At 41.3% G+C, this 23,870-nt stretch overlaps 2 protein-coding genes across 4 annotated transcripts in view; one reads left to right on the top strand and one right to left on the bottom strand.

Annotated features, from left to right (window-relative positions):
* Positions 1 to 23,870, bottom strand: part of FAM168A (family with sequence similarity 168 member A) — a 167,446-nt gene that overhangs the window by 85,994 nt on the left and 57,582 nt on the right. The window lies entirely within an intron of this gene.
* LOC307109918 (large ribosomal subunit protein eL36-like) lies at positions 17,014 to 23,844 on the top strand. Its single transcript, XM_079788894.1, has one exon. It carries the CDS (start codon positions 18,627 to 18,629, stop codon positions 18,939 to 18,941), a length of 315 nt encoding a protein of 104 aa, XP_079645020.1. The 5' UTR covers positions 17,014 to 18,626; the 3' UTR covers positions 18,942 to 23,844.

The raw sequence follows: 23,870 nt of genomic DNA on the forward strand, positions 1-23,870 counted from the left end.
GTGACCGGGCCAGCAGAGGAGGGCAGTTGGGGGGAACCAGGCCTGCAGGGGAGGGCAGTTGAGGGGAACCAGGCCTGCAGGGGAGGGCAGTTGGGGCAATCAGGCCAGCAGGGGAGGGCAGTTGGAAAGGACCAGGCCTGAAAGGGAGGGCAGTTGCGGGGACCAGCCCTGCAGAGGAGGGAATTTGGGGGGAACCAGGACTGCAGAGGAGAGCAGTTGGGGGGAACCAGGCCTGCAGGGGAGAGCAGTTGGGGGTGACCAGGCTGGCAAGGGAGGGCAGTTAGGGGTGACCGGGCCAGCAGGGGAGGGCAGTTGGGGGCGACCAGGCCTTCAGGGGAGGATAGTTAGGGGTGACCAGGCTGGCAGGGTAGGGCAGTTAGGGGCAATCAGGCCGGCAGGGGGAGGAAGTTAGGGATGACCAGGCTGGCAAGGGAGGGCAGTTAGGGGTGACCGGGCCAGCAGGGGAGGGCAGTTGGGGGTGACCAGGCTGGCAGGGGAGGGCAGTTGGGGGCAATCGGGCTGGCAGGGGAGCAGGTAGGCGTCAATCAGGCTGGCAGGGGAGTGGTTAGAGGGTGATCAGGCTGGCAGGCAGAAGCGGTTAGGGGCAATCAGGCAGGCAGGCAGGCAAGTGGTTGGAAGCCAGCAGTCCTGGATTGTGAGAGAGATGTCCGACTGCCCATTTAGGGATCGGGCCTAAACGGGCAGTCGGACATCCTTCGAGGGGTCCCAGATTGGAGAGGGTGCAGGCTGCAGAGGGACACACCCGCCCCCCATGCACGAATTTCGTGTACCAGGCCTCTAGTTTATTAATAAGCCGGGACCCATCCCACAGAAACTATCCTACCCTCAGGAGTCTATTCCTTCAGGTCTCCTAAAAACAGTAATAGCAACTCACTTATCACTCAGCATACACAAATACCACGTGCCAGGCACTCCAATAGACACTTTCATTTACATTAGCCAGTTTCTTTACAAACCAAACCTATTACTGAGGAATTACTGCCTCCGTTTTACAGATAAATATATTAAAATTCAGAGAAATTCAAAGACTTACCCAAAATTATGGATCACTATTATTGTCATTCTTATTTTAAATGATGAGAAAATTGAGGCTCAGACAATAACTATTAAGTTATTAAGTAGCAGATGGGATTGTATCCAGTGGTTTTGCTCTTAAAGCCCATACTAATTCCACTACATTGCCTTTCCTGTTCAATGCTAAATCATAAAATGAAAATAAAATTTCAACTCTGAGTATGCAGTTAAAAATAAATGATATGTACAGACTCTTTCTTCAGTTCCTTACAAAGAATAAATGTCATCATTTCTCAAAAGCAGGATAGCAGCAACGTTTATTGCCAGGAAAATCAAAGGAGAAGGTAACTATACCAAGAGTCAATGACAGAACCAAAAGAAACTAAGGAGAGGCGACACTGATCCAAGGGCTTCCCACTGTCACGATGGGGTCACACTCCCACGTCCGCCAATCTCAGCGGCCACCCCAGAGGATAATCACAAAATAACCCGATGATAATTTGATTAGGAAATCCTGATTTACTGGCCTCTTCACTGCTTTTAATGCAAAGCTTTTCTTTTAACAGTATCTGTTCCAAGCCATATGCAATACTCTGACCCTTCAAGCAATGAAATAAGGCATCAGGGTCCCCAACTCTGCCTGGCTGATGGCCTGAAAAAGGAATAACTGACTCTTAAGCCTAAATAATTTACTTAAAAGCTTTGTGGGCATTGGCCCAAAAGGAACAAACACACCAGCCTCATAAATTTGCTTCCTAATAATATTTAAGTGGTCTATCTAGTTTCAGGCCCTAGAAATGGAAAGTAACCTATAGGAGCAAGAGAAAAGCCTAATGTTGCAGGGAATGCATCAGAATTTGGCTATGAGCTGCTTTTGTGGGGTTAAAAAAAAAAAAAAAAAGAGAGAGTAATACCCTGCTGCCAGATAGCAACTGTTTCCAAAATGGGGTTTCTGAGACTCAGGCTCCAACTGGCTTATTTTAAATAGCAATTATTAGCAAAAACTGTCCTTGCAAGTGCTGCTATTTTGCTCTGTTGTTATTTGCCCAGACGTGAATGGCCAGAAACAGAAATCAATTCTACAGATTTCTACTGCCATCGGCTAACAAAAAACTCTGTGCTTGCCCTCATAAGCTGGGAAAAAGGAAGAGGGTGTTGCCCTGTTCAAATTTTAGAACAGCCACCCTGGCCGAATGGCTCAGTTGGTTGGATCGCTGTCCCATATATCAAAAGGTTGCAGGTTTGATTCCCAGTCAGGGCACATACCTAGGTTGTGGGTTTGATCCTGGTCTGGCACATATAGGAGGCAAGTGCTCTCTGTTTCTCTCTCACATCGATGTCTCTGTCTTTCTCTGTATCTCCTCTCCCTTTCCTCTCTCTCTAAAAATCAATAAAAACAGCCCTAGACAGTGTGGTTCAATGGATGGAGCGTCCGCTTATGGACTGAAGGGCCTTGGGTTCAATTCAGGTCAGGGCGCATGTAGGAGGCAAACAATCAATGTGTCTCTCTCACACTGATGTTTCTCTCTCGGTCTCTCCTCCTCCCTTCTACTCTCTCTAAAAGATCAATGGGGGAAAAATATCCTCACATGAGGATTAACAAAATAAATATATAAATAGAAATCAATAAAAACATATCCTCGGAGGAGGCTTAAAATATATATATTTCAGAACTAGCCAAATTTAAGCTAGCTTTGCTACTTACTAGCTGTATAACTTTGGTCAAGTCCTTCAACCTTTCTGGGCCTCAATTTTTCCATCTGTAAAATGGGGATAATACAATGGGCTGTTGGGAGGAAATGAACTAAATTGTACAGGAGATACTATTACAAGAAAATGAACTAAATTTCTGAGGAATATATTTATGTGCAAAGTACCTACTCTAGATTTCATATTATCACACTTTAGGGGAGAAGATATAATTAATTTCACATGAATATTAACAAGAGAATGTTCTCACTGTCCTCACTCTAGCATCTAATGCAAGCTATATACAATGAAGGCACAAGACAAATGGCATTCAATAAGGTTTTAACTGCTAGGGAGAATGCCTGGTCCCAACACCTAAATTTCCTAATCTTGGAGAGACTTTTCTTCATTCAAACAGTGTTTACTGAGCAACTCTTTAGTGCTAGGCCCCTTTGGGAACAATGCAGATACAAACAAATATGACACTATGTCAGCCACTACTGAGCTCATGGTGCAATGAGGAAGACAAATAGCAAAACAGATTATTACAATACATAATATTTTAAAATTTGCCTTAAAGCTCCAAACCAATTCTTCATTGCCCTTCTCTGCAATACTGGACTGGACTCTGCAGACTACATTTCTCCTTTCTCAGCTGGTTCATGTCAGGTTCTGCCAATAGAGGGTGCTCGAAGGAGACTACAAGGCTAAGGGAGAAAGAAGGGACTTTTTCCCCGTGTTTGGTTTCTCTATGAGGCAGCAAATAGATCAGTGCACAGGAAGGCTTGGTAAATTTCAACACAGTGGCTCTGCAGGTTCTAAGGTGAGTGCCTTCCAGACAGTTTCTTCTTCACCAATACACAAGCAGCACATTCCAAGGACCGAAGTCTGAAATTCAGGACCGAAGTCTGAAATTCAGTCTTGTAGAGATCTCTTTTCTTAAGCTTCTAAGTTCTTCCTTTGTTCACTATTCCCTCAGCCCTAGGGATAGAAGGTAGGTTTTCTGCAGTTACATCTTATTCTCTTTTTAGTAGTTAACCACTTTTTACCTAGTTAACAATTCTTTATATTAAATTTTACCTGTTCAAATTACTAGTGTGGCTTCTATTGCTTCAACTGATCCCTGACTACTATAAGTAGGGCAAGTGCTATATTCCATCATAGAGTCCAGCCTCCATATTTTATAGATAAGAAAGTCGGTGTTTCAAATATTGGAAGTGATCTGCTGAAGGTCACAGAGTGGTAGAACTGAAACCAGAATAACAAACACTTTTTCTGTGTCCAGGCTCTGGTTGGCAGTTGAAAAAACACACAAGTGTTAAAACTATACCAAATCCCTCCCCTCGAGGGGTCCAATATCTAGTAGGTGATACAGACACTGAAAAATAAAAAAAGAGTGAGGGGAAAGAGGGAGGGAGGGTTAGTTGTAGGGCAGGGTGACAAGCACTAAGACAAAAAGAAATTACTAGCTCTAGGAAGTAAGAGAAGGCTCCCTAGAGGGCTTCATCTCACCATACTTTATTTCCTAAACTGAAGGATTCCTGAACTGAATATAAGGTTAAACAACTTCAAGATAAACCTATAACCAAGGCTTAAGAAGTATAAGTAACCAAAAAATAAACCTCTACTCTGAGCATAATTGGAAAATGTCACTAATAGTGAATCCTTCTAGAATAGGAAGCAATATAGAAATAAATTATGGATGAGCACTTGTCAGTATTAACTTAGGAGAGAACTGCATTGGCTTACAAAGGGCAAGAGGAGTTTGAAGAAGAGAGGTATCAGGAATCAGCCTAGAAAGCTTGAGAGGAGAGTGTAATTATACTAACTCAGCTGAAAGAAAGGCTTACAAAACTAGGAAGAAGATGCAGCCTGTTTCAGAGAACACTTGGATATGAGGAAGAAGACACCTATGGGGAGCAGACGCTGACACAGGAAGAAGAGGCTTTGAGAGCCCTAGACCAGAGAGGAGGCCTAGTTTACCTGACTCTCCGGTTCTCGCTGAATCAAGCTTCCCACTGCTTCCCTTAAACAAGTTCTTTCATATTTCTTGAAATTTTTCACATTCTGTTCCCTGTGCCTACAATGCCCTTCAATCCCTTTCTGTCTCAAGAGCTGACCCATCCTGCAAGGGCACAAATCAATCATCATCTTCACTGTAAAGTTTTCTCCAATCACTCCCAACCCTTGCTCTGGGAAGAATTAATCATTCCCTGTTAAGTGCTCTTTGTATCTCTCTCAATTATAGCACTTTCTTACACTATAATGTAATTGTTTATATGTTCCTTCCCAAACAGACCATGAGATTCCTAACATTCCCCATTGTCTATTATTATTCCTAGTATACTACGTGAGCTCAATAAAGATACCCAGAATTACTCTACTAAATTGCCTAGACAAATTCAGCTTTTAAGACTAAGAATGAATGGATTTTAAAGACCTAACATTCCCTGATTCATAATGAATCCCTCCTGTGGTCCAGAGTTATTAGACTGTACTAGAAACTACGTATTCTACTTGAGAGCTTAACTACTTCCTTGTGCCAAACTGGCAATGCAACTGTGTAACTTCAGTGCTTCCACTAAAGGAATTAAAGCTTGTTGCAAGTCCAAACACAACAGTTCTTTATCTTCCTCCTTTACATAAATTGGAAAAATAGCCTGAGAATTTCAACCAGCTGAACCCTTCCCAGGAAGAGAAGACTTGGCTGTTTACTAACAGTTCAAACTAATACGCATGTGGCTGGAATATCTTCTCTTTTGGCAGCTCACTCAGATTAGGGAGGAAGTATCATGCACTGCAATCAGAGAGCAGGATTTGGAGTTAAAAGAAGCGAATGAGTCCCAGCTCCACCACTCTATTTTACCAGATGACCTTGAACAAGTCACTTCATCTCTCTGAGCTTCAATTTCCCCAGGTGGGAAATAGGAAAAATATAACCTGTCCCACTGTGTTTCTACCATAAGGATCAAATGAGGACTATTCCTTATTGCATTGAACTCTAATCTTATGAATCTGACCCTCTCTGAAGGTGGCTACGGATAAAGGGACTGGACAGAGACGGGACAGAGCACTAAGGTTTGAGTCAGACAACCTGAGATTAGGCCCAGTTCTACCACTCAATTACGTGATGGGGAAAAGTCATTTAATCATTCTGAACCTCAAATCGCCCTCTCTAAAACACATGGAATACTCTTACTTGCCTACTACCTTGTAGAATTACTGTGAAGCTTGAAATAAAAAGATGATGATATGAATGAAAGCAATTTACTTGACAAGCCAGAAGTTTTATTACAATACCCCATTTGTATAGAATTCAGCAATCCAATAACCTTGTCTTTCTGGAACACACAGAACTAGGAAGTAAGTAAAAAGAGCTTCTTCCAAGCCAAAATAACTGTCTTTAATTCTTCCCACTTTACTACTAGTAGAGTCCCCAGGGCCTCACTCTTCCCTTAAATACACATCTAATAAACTCAGTAATTTGGGAGCACCCATATATAGTAGGTGCGAAGTGACAAAGTAAGAAAGGAGAACAATATTGTCTGTTGTGTTTCACAAACAGCAGGAGAAAATGCAAAACAATAATTCCAAACAACCACAAGAATGTAAAAAGCATAGTACTCATCAAAAAGGTGGCCCTTCGCTTTTGTTTATATTTTAAAATATAGATTCAAAGTAGTTAATGTAGGTTACAATAGCTCCTGTGGTATCAGTATAACACAAAAAGGCAAAATAACTGATGTTCAAAGTAATGAACTTGAATTCTAAGAAAGATTAAATAATATGTCTATTCTGTAAAGGGAGATATATAATGAATTTTATATACATTTTGAATTTTTATAAGGCATAAAAATGAAGAAATGGAGAAGAGCGATAACCACAAAATATTGAAAGCTAGAAAGCAAATGAATGAGCAGGAACTGATTTATCAGATCCAAGAAAGATGACTACTAAGCCAGCAGTGAAAAAAAATTAAAAAGCAACAATTTAACCTGTAAAACCCCCACAAAACTCAGAAACTGGTAGCTCCATGTTCGGGTTTTCTTTTCCCTCTGGAAATGATAAAATAGAAGATCTCTAGACGAAGAGAAGAGCAGGCACAGCTGAAGGCAGGGTTACTGTACTGAAAATAAGAGTCTAAGTAAACTGAATATGGAGGACCTCCCGGCAGTCTTCCTCCCCCATTCAGCTTCTAGACCAGTAGCAGCCAGTCCTATAACCTCTACAAAGGTGACCAGAGGATCCTTCATGAGAATCTCACCCACCGAAGTGGAAAGATAAAAATACTAACATTGTAGCTGCCCCACAAATAGACCAGGCAGATGATACAGTGAGGGCCACAATCAGTAAGCCCTGAGCAAGTACTTAAAATTTCCAGTCAGCTTTTTAGTATCTCCCATTTAAAAATATAGACACCAAAGATCATCAGACATCTAGGGAAAGCTCCAACATGAAACACAGAATTCCGATCCCATTTATATCAGAAGAAATTTGAGGATCCAAATGAAAAGTTATATAAAAGAAAGCATAACAGTAAAGAAAATGATTTAAAAATCATATCAGCCCAGCTAGAGTGGCTCAGTAGCTCAGTTGGTTGGTAATCTAGTGCGCCAAAAGGTTGCCAGTTCAATTCCAGGTCAGGACACATACCTGGGTTGCGGGTTTGATCACTGGTCAGGGAGTATAGAGAAGGCAACTGATCAATGTTTTTCTCTCTCACATGGATGTTTCTCGCCCCCCCCCTCCCCACCCCAATCTCTAACTTCCTTCCCTCCCTCCCTTCTTTGCTCTGAGTTTGTCCTCAGGTGAGGATTAAAAATATATATGTATATACACTGAGTGGCCAGATTATTATGATCTCTGAATGTCTAATAATCTGGCCACTCAGTGTATATCCTATATAATAAAAGGCTAATATGCAAATTGTCCCCTCGACCAGGAGTTCAACCAGCAGGCAGGCCGACCAATCGCCCATGTCCCCTCCCCCTGGCCAGGCTGGCCAGACCCCACCCATGCACGAATTCATGCACCAGGCCTCTAATATATATATATATATATATATATATATATATATATATATATATATATATATATATATATATATATATATACTGAGTGGCCAGATTATTATGCGTTCAGAGATCATAATAATCTGGCCACTCAGTGTATATCTGCCCTGGCTGGTGTGGCTCAGTTGGTTGAGTGTCATCCCATGTACAAAGAGGTGGCTGGTTTGATCCCAGTCAGGGCACATGCTGGGGTTGTGGGCTTGATCCCTGGTAGGAGGTATGCAAGAAGCAGCCAATTAATGTTTCTCTCCCTCTCCCTCTCTCAAAAAAAAAAAAAAATTTTTTTTTAATCAGATCAGATGGACCTACCCCATCAACCTGAAAATTAGCTCTTTCCAAATCTCTGATTGTTCATTTTACTGATGGATAGTCACTTATTCAGAAATAAAAGTATAATAAAGTATAATTTGCCAAGTCTGGCAAGGTGCTGTATTGTTTCCGCATTTATTTTTCAAATTTTAAAGATATGTTGTGGGGTGCGGCAGGGAGCTACCATCAACAAAAAGTGCAGCAGAAGCCCTAACTGGTTTGGCTCAGTGGATAGAGAGTTGGCCTGCGGACTCAAGGGTCCCAGGTTCGATTCCGGTCAAGGGCATGTACCTTGGTTGCCGGCACATCCCCAGTAGGGGGTGTGCAGGAGGCAGCTGACCGACGTTTCTCTCTCATCAATGTTTCTGACTCTCTATCCCTCTCCCTTCCTCTCTGTAAAAAATCAATAAAATATATATTTTTTAAAAGTGCAGCAGAAACAGGGTAGGCGCAGACTGGCGCTCAGACACCAGCTGCCCCGCACACCTCGCACACCCCGCCACTCTCTTCGGATGTCTTACAAACCAAACTGGACCAAAAACATGCCTGCTGCCTGCCTCAACGCGGCTGGGAGCCTGGGAGCGCCCACCTGCCCTCCACAGTACCGCCAGCAGCTGACTGACCATGAACCACCATCCCTAGGCTACACCAAGGAAACTGGAAACAGCCAGGTGCCCCAGAGCAATTACACAGAGTTACAGGCCATCATCAAGGAGTTAGGGAAAGAAATCAGACCCACCTACATGGGAAGCAAGAGTGTGATGGAGAGACTAAAATGAGGCATCATCCATGCTAGAGAGCTGGTTCAGGAGTGTTTGGCTGAAGCTGAATGGAATGTCAGATCCTAGATGCCTTATTAGCTTGGAAGGTTTTCCACTTCTACCAATAAGTTTATAGTTCATCTGAAATTGTTTCTCCTCCCTGTTCCCATCCCATGGTTCTTTAGATTCTGAGCCTACAGTCTAAGACGGGGAAGAGATTTTGCAGTTGATCAGTATTTATATTTTTTATTTTTAAATAGTTAGGAACTTACCCAGGGTGTTTTTTTGGTTTTGTTTAAATATGTCTTTATTAATTTCAGAGAGAGGAAGGGAGAGGAGAGAGAGATGGAAACATCAATGATGAGAATCATAGACCAGCTGCCTCCTGATGCCCTCTCCTGGAGATCGAGCCTGCAACCCGGGCATGTGCCCTGACCGGGAATTGAACAGTGACCTCCTGGTTCATAAGTCGACGCTCAACCACTGAGCCACACCAGCCGGGCCTCAGGGTATTCTCTTTAAGCACTGATTCAAAAGATGCACATAAAAGTTTCCTATCTCACAGCAAAACAGCAGTGTGCCTCCAAGATACAATGTTTCTCTTTTGCATACATTTATGTTACTCAAATTGTTCTTTTTTTTTTCTCTTCTTAAGCTAATACAACTCTTGAGAGTTATGTTTTTAGTGCATACTAACAACACGTTTTACTTAGTAGCCTATTCATGGTCCCTGTTGGCCAAACAGTATAGATTCTGCTTAATGTAACTTCTTTTTTTGCTTAAGCATTTGCATGATTGTCAGTGCTTTGAAGTGCAATTTTTGAAATGCACAAGTTATAAATACAGAAGAGCAACTTACCAAAACTCACTTAACAAGGACCCCTGAAAATTTTCCTAAGATTGTATGTAGATTTCAGTTCTGTGTTTCCTGTAAGGTAATCCAAACATCTGGAAGAAAATTACTAACACTGTTTGCATTTTTGTATGTATTTATTACTTTATGTAATGAAACGTATTTTCATTAACAACAACAAAACAAAGATATCTGCTGTGAATGGATCTACATATATATGGACTGAGTATCCTAATGAAGGCATTAAAATAAAATAGCCAAAGTGTCATAAACAAAAGCATTAAGAGACCTCATTCTGTCTACTAAGCACTTAGGCTACAACATGTAGTTAGAGTTTTGTATGTACAAAATTCTAGATGAACCTAGAGGAGGGAAGTGTCTTACCCCATGGCACCTCACCTGTAGAAGCCAGGGAGGGCTTTACAGAAAGCATGGTACTTAAGAGTTTTAAAGAAAAGAGAAGTTTGTCAAGTAAAACAGAGCAATAGGAAAGAGGTAAGTACAGCATAGCAGAAAGGCTGCCATGGGCCAGAAGGGGTGAGAAGCTACAAATAATGCCGTGTCAGTGGAGCTCAGGCAAGAACAGTGGGAGATGAGGCTGAAAGGGTAGGCCGAAATCAGATCAAGGAAGACCTTATGTCACAGAAGAAATATGGATTCTAACCTGAAGGCAACTGGGAGTCAATGAAGAGATTTAACAAATTAAGATGATCAGATTTGAATCTTGGAAAAGATCATTCTGCTGATGACATAAGAGATTGAGAGGAAGAAGGCTGGTGGCTATAACCTTCAAGCAATGTACTAACTGTTCCTTAAAGGCAGTTCTCATGCTTACAAACCCCAGGTTCTGCTCTCAGTTAACTGTGAAACAGACCATTCTATCTCTAAGAGGCCAGTAGCCAGAAACACTGTAGTGGTCTCCCTGAGGAAACCAGTATTCCAAGGCCTCCACCACCAGGTTCTTTTTTTTTTTTTTCCCCCTCCTCAGGTCTTCTTTAAAAGAACAAAGATTGTTACCTTGTCAAAGTATCTCTCTCAGCCTGGTTTCAAGGAAGACATGCATCCATCCCAAGCCCTCTCACCCTCCTAATTCCCAAGGACAGTGGCAAATTCCAACCACTCTCAGAGTTAATCTTACACACACAAACACACACACACACTCACTTGTATACATATCTGATTTCCCCATGTATACTGCACTCCTTAAGGGAATAGAAGATGGAAAGGAATATTTAACGAGCACCAACTTAATGCTTGATTCTTCCCCACATAGTTTTTCATTTAATCTTCACCACATGGTAGACATTTATATTCATATTTTTAAAGATAAAGAAGCTATGGCTCAAAGAGATTAAATGATTTACTCAAGATCACAAAGCCAGTATAAGGCAAAGTTGAGACTTCAAGCCACATGTCTATGAGTTTACCAATGCTTTTCCACTGCTCCATACTATGTTTCCCTTATTTCATTCATTTCTGAATGTTCACTTAACTCAGTCTGTTGAACTGCACTATATGAAATCACTCACTGAACAGAACAACAACCTGGGAAAACAAAGTGAAAATGGAAAACCTGGACAATAGATGCAGGCACACACACACACAAAAGCAGTAGCAGCAGCATTCCCAACAAGCTCTTTGGAGCCCTAGCTGATATTGGCAAGGACAGAAATAGCCAAAACCCATGTTGACAGAACTCCATTCCAAAATCGTATCTCCTCCTCAGCCAGTCCCAGCAGAGTTCCTGGTAAATAAAATACTGCATAGTCAGGCACACATCACAAATGAATTCCATTAAGCAGATGCAATCTCTCTCCCTGAGGCCTTCCCACTCTTATAAAACCACCAGGAACTGAAGAAAGCTTTTATTCTCCATCTGAACAATTGCCTGCAAGCCCTTGGTGGTCAAGGAAAATTGGATTTGAGAAGCAGATGGCTTATCCAAGAGCCTAAAACCTAAGGTGAAAAAGAAGCAATTTACTAAAACCAAATATTCCAAAAGAGAAACTACACTTCTCTGAAGTAACAGTGCTGTCATAGTTATGATTTCCCCTCCAAACTGAGAATCCTCAACTCACCTTGTAGGATGGGGCAGAAGTCAAGAGTCATAGATAGACTAACTCTAGCTACATTGGTCCATAGAATCATACTATAGGTATCAACACAGGTTCATACTAGACTCTAACACTCTAGATTTTTCTAAAAGTAAGCATCACTTGTTTGTGCCAACTGTGTTTGGTTATGGAGATTTGACTATGGAAAGATTTTGTCATGGAAGAAAAGTACTATTATACCAAATAGACCCTCAATATAATAAGGAGAGAAAGAAACATAAATGGTAAATAAGATAATTTAAGTAAATTGCGCTGGCACAAGATAGATGCTTAATCAGTGTTTGCTCAACTGAACTGAAGAGATGAACATTTATTTAGTTCTTTCTGATTATCAAAAATGACCTAAGCAGCTTTCATATAATTTATCTCATTTAATCCTCAAAACAATTCAGAACAAGTGTTAATTATCCTCATTTTACATATAAGAAAAATAAAAAAATAAAAAGCACTTGTGTTTCACTGCACAACAAAATATGTGGAGTTAAGCACTGGACCAGGAATTGGAATACTACCCGAGTTCTAGTCTTAGCTGTGCCAAACTGCTATGGAGCTTAAAGTCCCTTCCCTTCTCTGGATATTAATTTTCTCACCTAACTCAGCAGTGGTACATTTAACTTAAAAGATGAGTCACATTATCTCGAAATTCCAAAAATACAGGGTATACAATCAAGACTCTACTGGACAAGAAATTCTCCCTTATTGCCCAGTGTTCACTCTGCTCTTCCTCTGGCTATATTCTTAGGACTAACAGCTTACCTCCACCTGTCCATAAGCCATTTCTAAGCCAGAAGCATCCTTTCTGGTGCAGCTCACCACCTGTGCTGGATGCCTCATTAAATGTAAAGCTGATACTGTACTTAGCTGGAAGCCTGGTGCACAAATGTTACCTGGAGATGAATAAATCATTCCAGTTGTGTTGGGTTGCAATTGTAAGAGCAGCAGCTGTGGGCCTGAAAACAGATGGTCATATAAGGATGGAGGACTTGGCTCCTATCTAATTTTCCTAAGGCAAGCAGGTTTGGGTCAGCAGGAAGCCTGGCTGGTTAAGTGCCTGAGTACAGCTAGTATCCAGTGATGAGAAAAGATGACAGAAATGCACATGCCGTTTCTTTTTATAATAAATGAATATATCGGAGACTGCAATTACCAGAATCTCCAGCCTTTAATTTTGTACCTACTCATCAACTTCTAAATTATTTTCTTTTCAGTCCAACATTTCCTTCCTTGATTTCAATACAAAGGTGAGCTCAGGGAGAGTGTTTAACACAGCCTAGGCACAAAAACAAAGTTAATATCTGCTGACTAAAACAAACTGGAAAAACTGAACTTACTGGATGACAGTGTAATAAGTGCCTAAGACACAGTCTATAACAGCAGGTGTGCAGTAAACATATAAGGTGTCCCAAAAAATGTATATACACTTTAACTCAATTTTCACTCCTTTTCAGGTTAAACTGATTTGAAATAATGGGGGAAATCAGACTAAGCTTTGAACAAAAAAAAATTATCCTACAATGCCGATAGACCCTCTTTTTGATGGGAATACACAAAAGATAAAGTTTACGGCACAAAACCAGCAACAGCCAACAAATTGAGGGCACACAAATACCGAATGAAATAATTCTTCTTTTTGCAATTCCATTGCTTCACGTTATCAGCAGTGCCTGGACCAGAACTGTCATCAGTTTGAAAGCAGGCATTGACCAAAAAAATGTATTCATTTCTGTAGATTCTTTTACATTTTGAAAATGAACTATCCTATATAATAAAGAGCCAATAGGCTAATTAGACAGGACAGCCAAACGTCCTTCCGGACATTTCGGATGAAGCCGGGCTGCGAGGGCCGAGGCAAGAACGACCTTCCTGAACGACCAGTGGGCGGGGGGGCGGGCCAGTGAGTCTGTACCCCTCCTTCCACAGAGGCAGCGGGAGAGGCTGCAGAGCAGGCCTGGTCCTGGTGCCCGCCCCTTCCGCAGAAGCAGTGGGAGAGGGGGTGGCATGTCCCACCACCTCCGCAGAGACGGGACAGGGCGCAACCATGGCGCCCACGGCCGGGCAGGGGCAGGGCCAGCGCTAAGGAGCAGCAAGTCAGCTTCTGGTTGAGCAGTGCTCCAAACTCCTGCTCAGCCAGAAGCCGAGCTCACAGCTGGCGAGCACAGCAGCGGTGGTGGGAGCCTCTCCCACCTCCACGACAGGCCAGTAAGGAGCAAGGGATCCTGGACTGCGAGAAGGATGTCTGAGTGCCAGCTTAGGCCTCGGGGGATCGGGCCTAAGCTGGCAGGCAGACATCCCCAGAGGGGTCCAGGACTGCGAGAGGGCACAGGCTGGGCCGAGGGACCCCCCCACACACACACCCAGTGCGTGAATTTCATGCACTGGGCTTCTAGTACATTAATAAATACTGACTTTATAATCTTTCAAAGTGCATATACATTTTTTGGGATACCCTGTATGTTTAACATAGTAATGTTTCAGGCAACATTCTAGGTGTTTTATATACATTCTCATTTAATTGTCAAGATAGCCTTTATTATCTCTATCTTACAGATAAGGAAATTAAAACTCAGAAAAACCAGATACTCTGCTCATAGTCACACAGCAAATTAAGTCTAGGAGTCAGAACTGACCTCCTCCCCACCCCCCCCACCCCAACTAAATGACTCCAAAACTCTATATATTTTGCTTAACAACCTCCTGTCCTTCTTGATGCTCCTCAAACACATCTAGCTCATTCCTCCTTCTGAACTTTTCTATTTGTTTCCTCTATCACATATCACATGCTTTTTTATTTTAGATCATTCAAGTCTCTGCTCAAATGCCATCTCTTCAGCAAGGCTTTTCTTTTTCTTTTATTTTTTGTATAATTTGTTTAAAATCCTTTTTCTTTAAAATATTATTTTTATTGATTTCAGAGAGCAAGAGAGAGGGAGAGAGATAGAAACATCAATGATGAGAGAGAATAATTGATTGGCTGCCTCCTGCACACCCTACACTGGGGACAGAGCCCACAACCTGGGCATGTTCCCTGACCAGGAATCAAATTGTGACCTCCTGGTTCATAGGTTGACACTCAACCCCCGAGCCACACAAGCCAGGCCAGAGAGACTTTTCTTGATCATCCCCCAACATATTCTATCCCTTTACCTTGCTTTATTTTTTATTATTACACTAACATTATGTTATTTATTAGTTAATTTTTTTGTTTATTGTCAGTCTCCCCAATTAGAATGAATGATCTATGAGGACAAGGACTTTGTCTTGGTCACAACTGTATTCCCAGCACTTAGAACAGTGAATAGTACACTGCAGGTACTCAACACATGTTCAATGAATGAAGAAATAAATGAATTATATGTGACCACAATCTCAGAGTTCTAGAATATTAATGTAACAAGTTGCTACATAGAATAAAGAGCACAGGCTTTGAGATCAGGCAGATCTAGATTCAAGTCTCTGACTATGACTGTACAACTTGGACAAGTCTCTAAACTGCTTTAATCTTCCATCTGTAACATGGGTATAAAAATATAAATCACATAGATTTGTTAAAGATTAAATGTCATAAACACATGGAAATGCTTTGTGCAAACTATAAAGTGTTATATAGATAAATACGTTTATTATGATGACGGGGGAACATTTAGAACAATCTTACACTTTACAGATCACACGAAGGCCCAAAAGTGTAAAGTGAACTGTCCAATGTCCCAGTCTGGCTATTCCTTTGAATTTCTCAATTTCCCAATGTCAGCGTGTCCAGGGCTCCATTGTTAATCTCTCTGCTCTATCTACACACATTTCTTAGGTGATCACATCTACTCCATGGCTTTACATATATTAATGACTCCCAGATATATATCTCCAACCTGGACTTCTCTGAATTCCAGACTGGTATATCCACCTGCCTACCCGGCATCTCCTTGGTTGGTTATCTATCAGCCATCTTAAATATAAAACCAAACACCTGACCTCTCCCTACAAACTTGTTCCTTCCAATCTTTCCCATCTCAATTTATGACAACTCCCATCTCATAGTTGCTCAGGCAAAAACCTTCCATTGACCCCTTTCTTACTCTCATAATCCTCATCTGATCTATCAGCTAATTCTGTCAGCTCTACTTTCAAAACATATCCTGATTCCAACAATTTCTTACTACCTCTATTCTATCACACTGGCTCAAGCTTTATCTCATTCCCTAACTCATTTTTGTTGTTGTTAATCCTCACTGGAGTATATATATTTTCTCCATTGATTTTTAGAGAATGTGTGTGTGTGGGGGGGGGGGGGGCAGAGAGAGAAACATCGATGTGAGAAAGAACATGGATTGGTTGCCTCCTGTACATGTCCTGACCGGGGATCCAGCCTGCAACCAAAGTATGTGCCCCTGACCGGAATCAAACCTTTTAGTTCAAGGGCCAATGCTCCAACCACTGAGTCAAACTAGCTAGGGCTCATTCCCTAACTCTTTTAACAGCTTCCATTTTATTCCCCTGCTTCTGCCCTTGTCATCTATTTATCCTATGCTCCTCTCTTCTCAGAAGCCAAAACAATCCTTTTAAGTTCAGTTCAGATCATGTCCTTCCACTCTGTTCAAAATCTTGCAATGGCTTCTCATCTCACTCAAAATAAAAATACACGATCATTACCATGGCCTACAAGATACCATGTATCCTGGCTTCCTTCTACCTGTCTGATCTTACCACCTAACATTGTCCTCTTTGCTCATTATACTTCATTCAGACTGCAGTAAAATTAAATTTTAACACCAACACTCATGTTGTTTGGAAACCACTCTGAAGTGGCCATAAACAAAGTCTAAGAACACGCAAGCTTCAGATTCCTTAATGTGAAGAATAGGAACATTCTTTCCCTTATTGCTGTTCACTGATAAACTGAGCACACCCCCACCTCAGGTTTTTAGCACTTCAAGTTCTCTCTGCCTAAAGCATTCTTCTCTCAAATTGTCCATATTAGTTGTTCCTTTATTTCATTAAGATCTGTACTCAAATTTCACCTCACCAGATAGTTATAGATTAACCGGTCATATCTAAAATAGCCCCCTCCCTTTCTATAACTCCCTTTTCCCATACATTGTCTAATTTTTCATGTCTCTGCCCACTAGAGTACAACTCAAAGCAGGGACTTTAATTTATTCACTGATGTATCCCCAGTGCCAAGACCACATTGTAAGTGCTCTATCATCAATACCAGTAATCAATTTGGCCATTAATTATTCTTTAATTAATATCTTATGTCCTCAATCTGGTCATCCCCTAAACAGATTGAATATTATTTGAAAATCTCCCTTTTCTAGATATCCTCTCTGAGGACTTTCAATTCAATTAGTGATAGAAGTAACAAAAGGGAGAGAATGATAAGATGAGGTGATATTTTCCTTCCCCTGCCATCCTCTTATAATCAATTAACAAATCGTTAAGTATTAATAAGCACATATGGGTGTAAACACCATCTTATTAAAGGGTATTACATAGCTTAGTAGTAAAAGAGAGATACTTAAAAATAGTAAGAAGATGGGACATAAGCACATTAAAAGATGCTCTGCATCATTAGCCATTGGGGAAATGCAAATCAAATCACAATGAGATACCACTCCACATTCACTAGGATGACTAAAATAAAAAAGACAAGTCATACCCGGCTGGTGTGGCTCAGTGGCTGAGTGTCAACCTATGAACCAAGAGGTCATGGTTTGATTCCTGGTCAGGAAACATGCCCAGGTTGCGGACTAGGAGGCAACCAATCAATGATTCTCTCTCATCATTGATGTTTCTATCTCTCTCTCCCTCTCCCTTCCTCTCTGAAATCAATAAAAAATATAAATATATATAAAAAGACAAGTCATGGAGAGGATGTGGAGAAACTGGCTCCTTCATACACCACTTGTGGTAATGCAAAATGGTGCAGCCATTGTGGAAAACAGTCTGGAGTTCCTCAAAAAGTTCAAGTTACCAATTATCCAGCAATTCCACTCCTCAGAATTCATTTCCTCTACCCAAAAAAGAAAAAACATACCCACACAAAGACTTAATATAAGAATGTTCACAGCAGCATTACTCATAAGAGCTAAAAACTAGAAGTCACCCAAATGTCTATTAACTGATAAATTAGAAACATGGTCTATCCATACAATGGAATATTTGGCAATTAAAAATTAAGTACTGATACATGCTACAACATTAATGAACCTTGAAAACATTTTACTAAATGAAAGAGACTACATATTATATAACATTTATATGAAATGTCCAGAATAGGCAAAATCTACTGTAGAAAATAGATTAGTAGGGCTGGCAAAGATAGGTGAAGTATGGTATGACTGCTAAAGTACTGGTTTCTCTTTGTAATAATAAAAATGTTCATAATTCTGTAAATATACTAAAAGTCTTGACTTGTACACTTTAAATGGATGATGAATTATATGGTATGTGGATTGGAGCTCAATAAGGCTATTTAAAAGAAAAAACTTTAGCCGAAACCGGTTTGGCTCAGTGCATAGAGCGACGACATCTGCGGACCGAAGGGTCCCAGGTTCGATTCCGGTCAAGGGCATGTACCTTGGTTGCGGGCACATCCCCAGTAGGGGGTGTGTAGGAGGCAGCTGGTCGATGTTTCTCTCGCATCGATGTTTCTAGCTCTCTGTCCCTCTCCCTTCCTCTCTGTGGAAAATGAATAAAATATATTTTTTTAAAAAAAGAAAAAACTTTAAAAATATAATCTGGGGTTCCGCCATGGCAGCCATTGAGGAGCAGCAGCCACTGAGGAGGAGCAGCCATGGCTCTGTGCTGCCCCATGGCCGTCGGCCTCAACAAGGGCCACAAGGTAACCAAGAACCTGAGCAAACCGAGGTACAGATGCCGCGGGCGCCTCACCAAGCACACCAAGTTCGTGAGGGACATAATCCGAGAGGTGTGTGGCTTTGCCCCCTATGAGCATCGCGCCATGGAGCTGCTCAAGGTCTCTAAGGACAAGAGGGCCCTGAAATTCATCAAGAAAAGGGTGGGGACACACATCTGCGCCAAGAGGAAGAAAGAGGAGCTGAGCAATGTCCTTGCAGCCATGAGGAAGGCAGCAGCCAAGAAGGACTGAGCCCCACCCCATCTGTGTAATAAAACCTGTTCAGAAAAAAAGGAAAAATATATGTGTGTGTGTGTGTGTGTGTGTGTGTGTGTGTGTGTGTAATCTGGGATTTATTGAGGTTCCATTTATCAACATTCTTACTATTCACATTCAATTTAATATTTACTCAATGCTAGATAACGCTCACTTTATTTTACTTCATACTCACAATCAAATAGCCTATTTTCAGGTAAGAAACATACAGCTCATAGCAATTAAATTATTTAAGATCTACAGTAAATTCCTAGAGCCAGGAGCTGGTCTTGCATTCACTCTCCAAATTCAGGGCTCTTTCTCTCCTCTCTCCCCCTTCTTACTAGCAAGCACAATTAAGACCTAACTATAGTCAAAACCGGTTTGGCTCAGTGGATAGAGCGTCAGCCTGCGGACTCAAGGGTCCCAGGTTCAATTCCGGTCAAGGGCATGTACCTTGGTTGCGGGCACATTCCGCAAGTAGGGGGTGTGCAGGAGGCAGCTGATCGATGTTTCTGGCTCTCTGTCCCTCTCCCTTCCTCTCTGTAAAAAATCAATAAAATATATTTAAAAAATAAAAGACCTAACTATAATACTTACTCATAAGAATTATGAATAAACCAAGGACTAAGAGATCATAAAAACACAGATTTATAATCACAGATTAAGAGAATAATTACCAAAACTGTATATCATAAAATCCTATATCCCTGCATTTATTACTTGTCCACAATGCTCTGCTACATGAAAAGAGGGAGCTAGATCTAATTCCCAAAGTCACCTATGAAGAGGGAGGGAGGAAGAGAAAAAGAAAAAAAAGACAGGACATAGCATTCCCCAGCAAACCAATTAGAGCCATAAGCACTTCGGACTGGTCTGCAACTGACCTTGGTTATTCTTGAAACAAGACATCTCAATAACACTACTGAAAAGCACTTACTAAAATGCTAGTTGTAACAATGAAGCTTTGGGGGTGATGGAATTGTTCTATCTCGTGACTGTGGTGGCAGTTACACAAATCTATGCATGTGTTAAAATTCGTAGAATTTTATAACACAAAACGGACAATTCTAGTGTTGTTAACTTAAAAGTAAAATTTAAGAAAACCTGTACATTAAAAAGTTTTTGTGCATCAAAAGACATTATCATCAAAGCAGTAAAATCTCAGGCATCTCACGTAGCAGTATTTTCACCAATACATCTTTTAGAGCAAGAGAAACAAAGGAAAAAATAAACAAATGGGCCTACATCAAACTAAATGCTTCTGACAACAAAAGAAACCACCAACAAAATGAAAAGGGAACCCAATGTATGGGAGAATGTATTTGCCAATGACACATTTGATAAAGGGTTAATTTCCAAAATATACAAAGAACTTATACAACTATAAAGAACTTATACAACAGGAAAATAATCAATCCAATTTAAAAATGGGCAAAGGACCTGAATAGACACTTCTCCATAAAGGACATGCAGATGACCAATAGACATATGAAAAAATGCTCAATGTTACTAATCATCAGAGAGCTGCAAATTAAAACAACAATGAGGTACCACCTCACACCTGTCAGAATGTCTACCAACAATAAATCAACAAACAATAAGTGCTGACAAGGATGTGGAGAAAAGGGAACCTTAGTACACTGCTGGTAGGAATACAGACTGGTACAGCCACTGTGGAAAACAGTATGAAGTTTTCTCAAAAAATTAAAAATGGAACTGCCATTTGACCCAACGAAACACCAATCAGAAAGAATATATGCACCCCTATGTTCACAGCAGCGTTATTTACAATGGTTAAGATCTAGAAACAACCCAAGTGCCCATCAGTAAATGATTGGATAAAAAAGCTATGGTACATTTACACAGAGGAATGCTATGCAGCTGTAAAAAAGAAGGAGTTCTTACTCTTTGCCATGGAGATTATTATGCTAAGTGAAATAAGGCAGTTAGAGAAAGACAAATATCATATGATCTCATTTAGATGTGAACTCTAATGAACAAATTAAACTGACAGAACAAAATATGTCCAGTGGCATGGTTACATGGAATAGACTAACAGATCTCAGAGGGGAAAAAGATAGGGGGCAAAAGGGAGGAAAAAAGGGGACATCTGTAATACCATCAGCAATAAAAATAATTTACTTTTTTTTTTTTAAAGGCATTATCAACAGATTTAAAAGGCAACCCTCACAGCCCTGGCCAGATAGCTTAGTTGGTTGGAGTGTTGTCCTGTACACCAAAAGGTGGTGGGTTTGCTTCCCAGTCAGGGCACATACCTAGATTGCAGGTTCAATCCCCAGTCAGGACATGTACAGGAGGCAACCAATCGATGTTTCTCTCTCACAACAATGTTTCTCTCTCTTTCTCTCTCAAAATCAATAAAATAAAATAAAAAACATAGCTTCAGGTGAGGATAAATAAATAAACCCACAAGAATGAGAGAAAATATTTGCAAATCATATATTTTTAATATATTTTTATTGATTTCAGGGAGGAAGGGAGAGGGAGAGATAACCTATTTATAAAAGAGTAACATGCAAATTGACCGTACCTCTGCTACACCAAGCCATACCCACTAGCCAATCAACCTGGATGGAATTGGAGAACATTATGCTGAGTGAAATAAGCCAGCCAATGAAAGAAAAATACCACATGATCTCACTCATTTATGGATAATAAAGAACATTATAAACTGTTGAACAAAAAGATAGATACAGAGGCAGTAAAACATCAAACAGTCTGTCAAATTACAGCAGGAAGGTTAGGGAGAGGTGGGGAAGATAAGAGATTAATATCCAGAATATATAAAGAACTCCTAAAACTCAACACAACAAAAAACCTGACTTAAAAATGTGGAAAGAACTTGAATAGACATTTTTCCAAAGAAAATATACAAATGGTCAATAAGAACATAAAAAGATGCTCAATATCATTAATCATTAGGGAAATGCAAATCAAAATCACAATGAGATACCAACTCACATTCATAAGGATGGCTATTACCAAAATAAGAAATAACAAGTGCTGACAAGTAGTGAAGAAGTTGGAATCCTTGTGCACTGTTTGTGGGAATGTAAAATGGTAAAACGTTGTGGAAAACACTGGCATTTCCTCAAAAAATTAAAATAGAAATAACAAATGATCCAGCAATTACACTTCTGGGTAAATACTCAGAAGAACTTAAAACAGGGTCTCAAAGAGATATTTATACACTCCTGTTCATGGCAACATTACTCACAATAACTAAAACGTGGAAGCAACCCAAGTATCCATTAACAAATGAATGGATAAGCACAATGTGGCATATACACACCACACACACACACACACACACACACACACACACACACACACACACACACACAATTGAATTGTTATTTAGTCTTAAAAAGGAAGGAGAAAAAAAAAGGAAATCCTGAATTTTGATACATGCTACAAAACATAAATGAACATTGAGGATGTTATGATAAGTGAAATAAGCCAGTCACAAACAAACAAATACTGTACGATTCCACTTATATAAGGTATTTAGAGTAGTAAAAGTAACAGAGACAGAACACAGGATGGTGGTTGCCAGGGGTTGGGGAAGGAGGCAGTGGGAAGTTATTCAATGGGTATAGAGTTTCAGTCTTGAAAACTGATGGATGGTGGGAAGATTGAACAAGAATATGAATGTACCTAATGTCACTGAACTATACACTTAAAAATAGGTAAGATGATAAGTTTTATGATATGTAGACAAATACCATATGATTTCACTTATATGTGGAATCTAATAAACAAAATGAAACAAAATAGAAACAGACTCATAGATACAGAAAACTGAATGACAACTGTCAAAGGGGAGGGGGGTTGGGGACTGGGTGAAATAGGTAAAGAGATTAAGCAAAAAAAAAAACAAAAACATCAAAATAAAAAACACACAAAACTCACAGACAACATAACAGAGGAAAAGGGGTTGGGAGCAGGTAGAAGAGGGATAAATGGTGATAGAAAGAGACCTGACTTGAGTAGTGAACACACAATACAATACACAGATGATGTATTATAGAATTGTACACTTGAAACCTATATCATTTTATTAACCAACTAGCAGCCCATTTGCACGAAGATTCGTGCAATAGACCTTCATTCACCTGGCTGCCTGCACCAGTTTTCTGCCGGCACCGGGGACCAAGGCCTTGGCTGTGGCCACCGTCTTCTGCCTTCTTTCAGGGTCGGGGCTTGGCCCCTGGCGGCGGCCTTGGCTCTGCTGCACCCCAGCCTCCCTGCTACAGATCGTAGGAGCCGACCCTCTGTGGTTGCCTTGGGCTCGGCCACACCTAGCGTCCCTGCTACGGATCTTAGGAGCCGACCCCCTGGTCGTTGCCTGCGATCCGTGCAGGCTCCCGCTGGTGCCCAAGGCCAGGAAAGCCTCCACCCCAGGCTTTCCCGGCCTTGGGCTCGGCCACACCTAGCGTCCCTGCTATGGATCTTAGGAGCCGACCCCCTGGTCGTTGCCTGCGATCCGTGCAGGCTCCCGCTGGTGCCCAAGGCCGGGAAAGCCTCCGCCCGAGGCTTTCCCGGCCTTGGGCTCCACCACACCCCAACGTCCCTGCAACAGTTTCCTGGTGTGCGTGGCTGGTGGGCGTGGCTTGTGGGTGTAGCAAAGGTGCGGTCAATTTGCATATTACTCTATTATTAGGTAGGACTAGAGGCCTGGTGCACAAAATTCATGCACTGGGGGGGGGGCGGTCCCTCAGCCCAGCCTGAGCCCTCTCACAGTCCGGGAGCCCTCAGAGGATGTCCGACTGACAGCCTAAGCTGCCGTGGAGGCGGGAGAGGCTCCTGCCACTGCCACTGTGCTCACCAGCCGTGAGCCCGGCTCAGGGATTCTGGCTGAGTGGTGCTCCCCCTGTGGGAGCACAATGACCACCAGGGGGC

The sequence above is a fragment of the Cnephaeus nilssonii genome (genome assembly GCF_951640355.1).
Source record: "Cnephaeus nilssonii genome assembly, chromosome: 13".
NCBI classification, from domain to species: domain Eukaryota; kingdom Metazoa; phylum Chordata; class Mammalia; order Chiroptera; family Vespertilionidae; genus Cnephaeus; species Cnephaeus nilssonii.

What these genes read in the sequence shown, in the direction of transcription:
- LOC307109918 (XM_079788894.1), top strand. Translation starts at nt 18,627, where the DNA reads ATGGCTCTGTGCTGCCCCATGGCCGTCGGCCTCAACAAGGGCCACAAG.